At 49.5% G+C, this 10,025-nt stretch overlaps 1 protein-coding gene across 1 annotated transcript in view; it reads right to left on the reverse strand.

Annotated features, from left to right (window-relative positions):
• Positions 1–9,181, reverse strand: part of cemip2 (cell migration inducing hyaluronidase 2) — a 34,228-nt gene extending 25,047 nt beyond the window's left edge. The window contains 4 exon segments of the mRNA XM_030358611.1: positions 4,311–4,887; positions 5,181–5,321; positions 5,969–6,332; positions 8,904–9,181. Coding sequence (XP_030214471.1) covers positions 4,311–4,887; positions 5,181–5,321; positions 5,969–6,314 — 1,064 coding nt within the window. The 5' untranslated portion in view covers positions 6,315–6,332; positions 8,904–9,181.
• Positions 9,182–10,025: the final 844 nt, after the last annotated feature.

The raw sequence follows: 10,025 nt of genomic DNA on the forward strand, positions 1-10,025 counted from the left end.
AGGAAAACGCTTTATAAATGCAGTCCATTTAGTCCATTTAAAATGTAAATGACTAGATCATACAAATCTATTATCTTTCAATTTTGTCAGCAATGACCTAGAGGTCATACACATTTGTCGAAAATAGAAAAACACCCCTTTACCTAAAATGACAGTGCTTGTCACACTCAAACGTGGGAGAACGGCAGTGAGTAAGAATTACATAAGTTGTGTTACTGATTACTGCTAGTGTTTACCGAATACTCTGGTTGTACAAGATTTAATGAACATACAACATGAACAATGAACATAATGAAACAGATCACGGATGTTAACAGTCACGAGACCCGTGATTTGTAGCCTTCGTCGATCGTGAAGGCTACAAATGAAAGGTTGAGTTTAACGATCTTTGACTTGCGTTATTATTCTAGAGAGCGACTGACATTGTGAGGAAGAGCTCCTGACCAGGTGGTGAATGGTGAACACAGAACTCACAACATTTCAATGTCAACACATTGAAATGTCTCTCAGCTTCCACGCCGTAGCGTTGTCCGTAAATCGCCGTCTGAAGACAGAGCATTAAAACCAAGGTGGTCTCGGTAGGAAGCTCAGCAACAAATCAACAGGACATTAAACTAATGAGGAGGATTTTCAATGTCTTGCAGATGGGTGAACCGGACACCCAGACACACACACAAACACACGCATCCACACACACACGCACAGGGTGTAACACACCCTGCTTAATGAGGTGTGTGTGTTAGGGAGGGGGGGGAGAGAGTTTAACTAGCGCAATGCAACATTGAGAGGATGCATAAAGATATCACTCTGACGCACACACACACACACTCCCACAATCAGGAGTGCATGATTGTACAGCAGGATGCTATAGTCGTCTTGTCTCCGGAGGGCTTCAAAGTGTTGATCAGGGGGTATTGGGTGTAGAGAAGGAAGGGAGGTGGAGGGATGTGGAGGGGGGGGGTTGATGCCACACACACAGCGGTCTGTCTCCCCGACCCTACAGAGGTTGAGGTAGGTTGTGTGGAGTGGGCTGAACTGGGCCATCGCTGCCTCCTCCCTCCTAGAGTCTCCCCAGAGTCACAACTCCACCTCACTCTGCTCCTCCAAACACCTCTTAAAATGACTTCAACTTGTTTTGAATGTTCATCTCATTCTGACATTAACGTTTTACTTCGTTCAGGTTTTAACGGTGCTTTAATGTTTGATGTGTTTTAGCCTTCTTTATAATAATCCCCAACATTGGTTTTATTGTTTTCCCATGCCTCTTTTATGATGTTTTGACTGAGCTAATCTTGAACAGTGCAATCGATTACGCGTCACATTTTTATCATTCTCCCCGATGAGGTGATGGGGCGTGGAGGAGGGCGGGCCACCGGGAGGATCAAGAGGGAGGAGGTGGAGGGCGGGCCACCGGGAGGATGAAGAGGGATAAAGAGGAGGGAGGAGGAGGAGGGAGAATGAGGGGATCAAGGGTGTGGACGCTGGAGTTTGTAACCGCAAACACACACACACACACACACACACACTTCACGTTGGGCCCTGGTCAGTTCTATAGGAAGGGCCTCTGACAGCTTTATCTACCGGAGAAGCCGACCTGCTCACACATCCTTTCAAAAACAAAAACACCACTAAACGACAAGTGACCTTTGAACTTCTTATCAGCACTGACCTTCCCTGAGAATAGGGTGCGTCCCACTCACATTGTTGAGTTTGACAACAGCCCCACAGACGGGCTGCTGTTTTAATGTATATCTGACTGGGACAGAGACCAACTCTATACTTAACCTTCGCCCAGACAACACATCACTGGAATCTATCCCATTTAAAACAAAGACCCTTGATGATGGGCTGAACTAGTCTGTAAACTAGTAAAATCACGGCCTTATCTCATTCATCTACACACTGGTTCATAGCTGTGTGGTTAGCAGCCATTCAGAGCACCCAGAGGCAATCTGCCCCAGATCCACCTCTCCCACCCACACTGGGTGACGACAGGGTCTGTAAGCCGGCCAGTAATTCTTGGCGTCCGTTGCCACGGTTGGTGGTGAAACGTTCCCTCAAACCCTTAAGGAGAGCCTGTAAAGCCAAAGATAAATGGAGGCCACTTCAAAATGAGACGGATGTCGTGGACGGTCACGAGCCACTAGAACCAGACGATTCAGGAACCCCTGAAGTAACGACGGGGGGATTGTTTAACGCCAACAGCGAGGATGTTGGGAAAGGGTTGTTTTTATTTATTAGACCAACTGATCTCAGACGGGGACACGCTCGGCCAACGCTGCAAACAGGATCCATCTGTCGGCCTCACTGCCCCGCCGCTGGAGGTAGGGAGGACCGCTCTCTAGGGGGGGACTGAAGGCCTTCCTCTCCCGCAGGGTAACAAGAGCAGGCGTCTGCACGTTCTACACGCACGCACACACACACACACACACACACACACACACACACACACACACACACACACACACACACACACACACACACACACACACACACACACACACACACACACACACACACACACACACCTTGTTGTTGTGTCCACCACACCAAACACTGTGCGTCAGTGGCATTGTTTGCCCGTTCATGGAAAAGGTGCGAGGATGGGAAGGAATGGCGCCAGAGACGTGTGAAGGGGTGTTGTGTTGGCACACGTAGAGACGATCACCGAGGGGGGGGGGGGGGGGGGGTTGGGGGTCAGCAGACACGAGGCAGGCGCTCCGGAACCCGTCGGATGCTTTCCCGTCACAGGAAGGAATAGCACAAGCCAAGCTCCTGTGGTCATTGAATGGGATATGAAGGACAGCTTCGTCTGTTGGGTTCGTCTGCGACTTCCTTCCAGTCTTGTCGGCTTTACGGCCGTTAACAGACGTAAGAGTGTACCCTCGAAATCTTTATAGGTTTACGCGAAGAGAGGCGAATCAGGCCTCATCAATAGTTGCCCTGTTAAGCCCAAATACAAATTTAATTGAACTGAACTGAATTGTGCACTTTATTCTTTACAACCGCCATGCTCTTCAGTCAGGTTCCCTCAGTGGTTGTGGCTCCTGGACAGTCCTCCTTACTGCCCTTGTGAGGGCCCCCTCCTGAGATGGGGCCCTTGTACGCGGCATCACTAAAACATGACCATCCAACCACGCATCGCAGCACTCTAAGCACACATCACCACAATCGCTAAAGTATTTTTTTCCTTTTTGTAATGTGCTGCATGTGTTTGTGTTCATTACAGTGTAGGGGTTTACAACGTTTGACTAACTGGTTACGCAAAGCTACAATTATCCGCTTTACAAGGCCGTAAAGAGGACTCCACCGCTGACACAGCCTGAGGCGACGGCGCCGTTCCAAAGCAGACGAGCAGCCGGGTCAATAAAGCGCGTTGGAGGGGTATTGGGGGGCCTCGGAGCGACAAAATAAGGAAAAAAAAAAAAAAGCAGGAAAAATATGGGACTTGTCAGCACAAACTGTGGGAGGTGGAGTAAGCAGGGTAGAAGAGATAGAATAGAATACAGTGGACACCAGCAGTGTATCTGACGGTACCAGCGGTGTACCCGACGGTACCAGCTGTGCTGGTACCGTCAGATATACTGCGGGTCAGGCACAAGGGAAAGGTACCCCCCCCCCAGACCCATAAACCAACTTCCAGCATCCATGGGACAATCAGGGATTCCTCCCGGACAAAAAGACCCCTCCGGCATCGCCATGGAGAACGGGAAGACATGGAGGTTCCAAGTACCCCCCGCCATGAATCAACATCAGACACAAACACAAACAGAGACACCCCTTCAACTACGCAGCCATGGCAGCGACCACTCGCACAGAAACATACACGCTCTGCAATGAACAATTCTGGAGGCAAATACAAAGGTTTTGGTTTTCGTATTTTCTTTCCTGCATTTATATGCATTTCAGCATCTGTGGGGATGCGATATAAAAAGTTGTTCCGTTAAAACAAATAATAAGGGGTACAATTTTATAAGGGTAGGGTGATATTTTCACTGAAGACCAACTAATAACAGATTTCCCCGATGTCAAATCAACAGATTTGATTCTGTCAGATTACCATGAAGCAGTTGAACCATAGACCATGGTTCAACTAAATGGTTTCTCCTGTATGGGTTAATAAGCGCACACACACACACACACACACACACACACACACACACACACACACACACACATCCCCCCCCCCCCCCCCCCCCCCAACAACCCACACAAATCCAGCGACCCACCTACCCACACACAGACACAGAAACACACCCCACCCACCCTGACCCCCCACCCCCCCACCACCCACCCCCCCCCGCCCTCACCTGTACTTGAGGTCGTAGACGAAGCGGCTCCCCAGCCGCTCCCCCACCGCCCTCTTGGTGTCGTCCAGCAGGCTCTTGGCGGCCGAGTCGCCCACGGCCAGCGCCACCACGCGGCCCGCCGGCAGCGCTCGCAGCAGCTCCGAGAGCCGCAGGCTGTCGTTGCGCGAGTCGTGCGTGTCGAAGCGCTCCAGCAGCAGCACGGCGGCCGTGTCCTGGTCCACCACGCGCAGGTTGATCCCGCGGCTGAAGTTGCGCTGGAAGGAGTAGCCGCCGGTGGCCAGGCCCGAGGCCGGCACGCCGCGGGTCAGCAGCGACCACGACACCCGCCGCCGCCCGTGGAGCTCCAGCGTGCCGCCGGCCGCCACGCCGATGAACTTGCGGCCCATGGCGGGCACCTCGGCCCCGGCGACGGAGGCGGGGTCGTCGGAGCGGCCCAGGAGGGCCACCGCCGCCCGGGACCGGTACGGGCACTTGGGCGCGCCGACGTGCAGCGCCCCGCCGTCCTGGATCAGGATGTGGCGCGTCCGCAGGGTGATGTTCCGGGAGCCCGCGGCGTCGTCCGCGAACACCAGCACACCTGAGGGGGGGGGGGGGGGGGGAGGAGCAATGTTGGGTCAGGTACAGGGAAAGGACATCACTACGGCCTAGCGCTTCAACGGCACCGGATCAATAATCGGATCAGGTGTTCTTCAAACATATTGTAGGAAATCATGTTTTATATACCTATATATATATATATATATATATATATATATATATATAAAACCTACACACTACAACAAATGAAAAAAGACAGATTTTGCGAGTCCTAGCTGTTTTGAATGATTGTGTTTGTTAAATTAACTAGACTTGAGCCGTTCAAATCCTTACCCCCTGATTGGATGGTTATGGAATGGAAAGTGGCGGATTCTTCCAATCGCAGCTGGCTTCCACTACTGACGACAAAGGCCTTCTCTGGTTGGTGGCCGGGCTTCCAACTGCTCAGCGACGGGCTGTGGTCGGGACAGTTCTCTGTGAAGATATCAAACCATCTGCGTGTGACCATCCACTGATAACAGACTAGGAATGTTCACCCAACATTTAATGACCAGAAAAGGCTTTAAACCTACAGCATGTACTGAGTGTACTACATATCGTTTTTAGTAAATCTTTATTGCAGGTTCAGTACATATCGATAAACTGTTTTGCACGTTATATTAAAGCCTGATAAGATAAGTTAAGATGAGATAAGATAAGTTCAGAACACTTTATTGTGACCACTTCCACCTGTCCTATTTATTCCAGAGGTCGCTCTCTATAAACAAAGACGATCCAGAACCAGAGACCTCAGAGAACCACATCGGACGAATGCCAGAGAGCCTGAATAACGCTCCACACCAAATGAACAACCATGAAAAAAAAGACTGCAATTATAAAGCCATTTCCAAGTCATTTCCAGTGGTTTGCTTAAGCAAACAACCACCACCACCTCCAACAACAACACCACCACCACATCCTCCACCACCACCACCCCCAACAAACCACCACCAGCAAACCACCACCTCCACCATCACCACCACCACCACCATCACCACCTCCAACAGCACCACCTCCCCCCCCTTACCACCAACCCCAGCACCACCACCACCTCCAACTCCACCAAAAACAACAGGCCCTACCGTCCAGCACCTCGCCGTCCGTCAGGCTGAGGACGAGGATGAGCGTGAGGAAGAGCACGCCGAAGGACACCCCGAAGCAGATGAAGGTGTTCCTCCGCCGCAGGAGGTTCAGGGCGTGCTCGCGGCGGCGGCGGTCCTCCGAGAGGTTAAAGGTCGCTGTGTGTCGCTCCGGGGGGGGGCCGCGGGGCTTGGAGGGTGGCGGCGGTGGCGGCGGGGGGGCCTTGGTTGGAGGGGGGGAGCGAATGGGTGCCACCCGGCCCGGAACGTAGCCCGGCGACCGCTGGTGGCGGCCGTTGGGCGGGGGCGTGAAGGCGGGAAAACGGCCCGCGCTGTCATCGGTCGGCATGGTAACTCCGTCTGCTACCTGGGGACAGGGGGGGGGGGGGGGATGAGAGCGGGGGGTTAGCACTGCAGGTTAACAGTTCCATTCAGAAGCATGTGCCGTCGTCCAAAGTGACGCTACGGACGACGATACAATCATTAAACACAGCGTGAGAGGTCGTGTTTTCAAAAGGGGCCGTAAAAAAGTTACAAGGAGAAAAAGTCCGTTAACGCCGCAGCATCAAAGGCCTGAGGCAGGAAGTGTGAAGGACCTGGGGTCAAGGAGAACAAGACAGACGTCAAACGAAGACACACCGACGCAGCGACGCCACAGCGGGAGGCCGGGGGGGGGTAAAGACGGACCCCTGCCTGTGATTGACGGATAAAAGACCTCTTAAATGTCTCCTTCTCTGGCCGACTCTCTGAGGCGATACGAGCTCGGCTATTCCGGTCCGGAGTAACGAGGGCAGAAGTGAATAATTGTCAGAACATTCCGGGGCCCGACGGTTAACACCCCCGTAACAGATGGCCCCAATTACAGTAGGAGAGGAGGAAGCAGGCGGGAGATTCCAGGGCTCCAGTCTGCCCCCCCCCCCGCACATCCCCCCTGTCAGTGCTTTTCGATTAGTGGACAGACCTGTACAGTGATACGTCACCTGGTTTATACCGTTTCTTGTCAATCTGGACAACTGTCACATTGTGAAAAATATAATCGACGCATGCACGCGAGAGGGCTCACACACATGTACACACGTGCACACACACACAGACACACACACACACACACACACACACACACACACACACACACACACACACACACACACACACACACACACACACACACACACACACACACACACACTTTGTGTCTCACTCCAATACTCCACCCAAACACTAAACCAATTTTCAATAAGTGTTATTTTGTGAATTATGGCAGAGAGCCGGAGATTTACTTCCATACTAAATCTTCGTGCCGACACACTTGACCGTGAGCCACCTGCAATGTGAATCACACTTTAAGTACATCCTACAGCCTGGCCAGATCCATCCCAATAAGTTATGTGTGTCGTGTCCCCAGCTTGTCAAATTGCAAGTCTGCATGCATGTTAACATATGGTGTTGCACTATCTGAACAGAGTGGAGAAGCATGCAATATCGCTTTGGTGACTATGGTCGATATAATCCACATTTTTCGGGACTTAGACGTTCACGGTCTGATGGAGTCATACAAGCACAATCATTAAAAAAAAAGCAAATGTGAGCACACTCTTGGATAAAGCGCACATCTCTCAACCCCACACACACACACACACACACACACACACACACACACACACACACACACACACACACACACACACACACACACACACACACACACACACACACACACACACACACACACACACACACACACAATTATCCAGCCATGGCAAGTAGTTAGATCTCATCCCATCGGTCCGAGGGTCAACAGTCTCTTTATCTCATGAGCAGCAGGACGTAATAAAAGGATGAGAAATTACTCCAGGGGGCTTGATTCCACTGAATCAAGCCCCTCTGACATTGCTTCATTGGAATTGGCAGTAAAGTTGACTTATTGCTACATATGTCATATCTACACTTTTACAGATTTAACCCTTTCTCATTTCTCAGAGTAATGCACCTCATTATTGCCTTTGTAAAGGCTTAATTAAGCACAATAAATATATTTTCCAAAAAGATAAATGGTTGACCATCGAATGACAATAAGAATCGAAACCCCCCAGTTATTATAAATAAGACATTAATTGTATTCATGGTAATGTAATACAAACGCTTTAATCTATCAGCATCTGACAGCATCTCATAAACTATCCAGATTCCAGGCAATAAAAATGTCCATGTCACTGGTTTCAGCTGTGGTCTAACTCACCTAACTACAATGTGTGTGCGACCCCCCTAAAGCCAGCTGCATGCCAAATCAAAAATAAGAATGAAATCAATGCATATACAACTACGGTGATCTATACTAATCAGACAACAGTATTGCTATGTCCTTAAAGTTATTGGACATTTAATACATTTTGGAAGGTAGATATTGTAAAAGTGTTCATTAAAGTTTAAATTAAAATAAATGTATCAATGTAACGTGTAAAAAAGTGTTACACTTGTCAATAACTCATAGGAGGATGAAGGATAATTCGAATTTAACTGCTCCAAAGTTTTAACATTGCAAACGCCAATACAGGTATTAAAATCACAAATCAGCCTTGTGACAAGTGTAAAATATACAATTTCAAAATCGGTTGAATACAAATGAAGACAGTAGGCTGAGTATCTTAGAAACGATTCCTTGTGTGACCCAGGCATTGCTGGCATGGTATAGTATTACCATCCCAGAAATAAATCCGCACGCTGCTATTTATGAGGAAGAATAGCTCCTCTTAACCTGTCAGCGGTGCCCGTCCAGGACACGTTGCAACAGTAGTCCCCACTCCGCGACAGCAAACCAGCACGAATTGGTAACACTCACGCTTAAAGGAGTTACAGCTTGGAGAGAAAACAGTTAAATACAGACACTATATCATGCTTGATCGTTGGCTAACCTGAGGCGGAAAACAAGGCAGCCTACCTTCCACGGGACTGTTCGGGGTCTCTGCTCCTGTCCATCCGCTCCCTGGGAGCGAGTCTGCGGTTGAGGCTCCGAAGCCTCAGCCTAGAGTCACCCGTGTCCGTGAGCTGCTGAGGCGGACGGTCCAACGCCGAGCCGTCCTGGTCTACTGGGTTTTTCTAAGTGCTCCCTTTATCCTCACATTGTGTTTTTCTTTTCTGTCTCTGAGATTGCTGCTGGTCAGGTCAGCCCCCCAGTCCCACACACACACACACAAACACACACACACACGAGTAAATGGAAGAAGGCGTGGCTAAGGGAGAGGAAGTGAGCCGATCGGAGGCTGGGACTGGAGGAGTGTTTGAATACGGGGAGGGGCTTAAGGGTGCGACACACTGCCCCCTGCTGGTGCTGAGAGGGAAGGCTCTGCTGCGGCCCTGCAACGAAATATAATTTAAAGCCTCTTTCACGGAGGCATCATCGTAGGATAAACACAGATGTCCCTCAAAACGAATGGGTCTGCTATTTGTATGTAACACTACCAGGGCACGGGTAGCACGCTAAACTAGCGATGATATCACATATTGACCATGCACCATCCATGTGACCTGATATGCCTACATCAAAGTAGCAGACACATATTAAGTAAAACCTGTGTATGTCCTACGAAAAAGGTATATTTATTTTGTATTCTATAATACATTATTTATAATATGTTTTTGCGAATGAACAGAGACGAAAATACTGGAATATATGCTCCATTAGGATATAATTTACCCTAACCTTGGGGTAGCCCAGTGTATTAATTCATACATTTTCCACACGCCCACCTCCATCCAATCGACAAAAGGGGAAGCTACCTCATACCAGATGACACCGGGCACCCAGCAAGGTATGTACCATCTAACTATACATAATAGGCCTACCACTCGATGCAACTTGGGAATCTCAAGAAAAAGTAGGAGTAGCCTACTTGTTTGCGAGAACCACTCTATGATGAGGTATGATATAGTCACATGCTATATATAACTAAATATTCTACCATGCATCAACACTACATTTTTGATACATCGGTGTCAAGCTCTTCAGATAATGTGAAGCTTTATAGTCAGACCTGAAAGAGAGTTTTTCAAGAGAAGCAGT

Source organism: Gadus morhua, chromosome 6, assembly GCF_902167405.1.
Source record: "Gadus morhua chromosome 6, gadMor3.0, whole genome shotgun sequence".
Taxonomy (NCBI): domain Eukaryota; kingdom Metazoa; phylum Chordata; class Actinopteri; order Gadiformes; family Gadidae; genus Gadus; species Gadus morhua.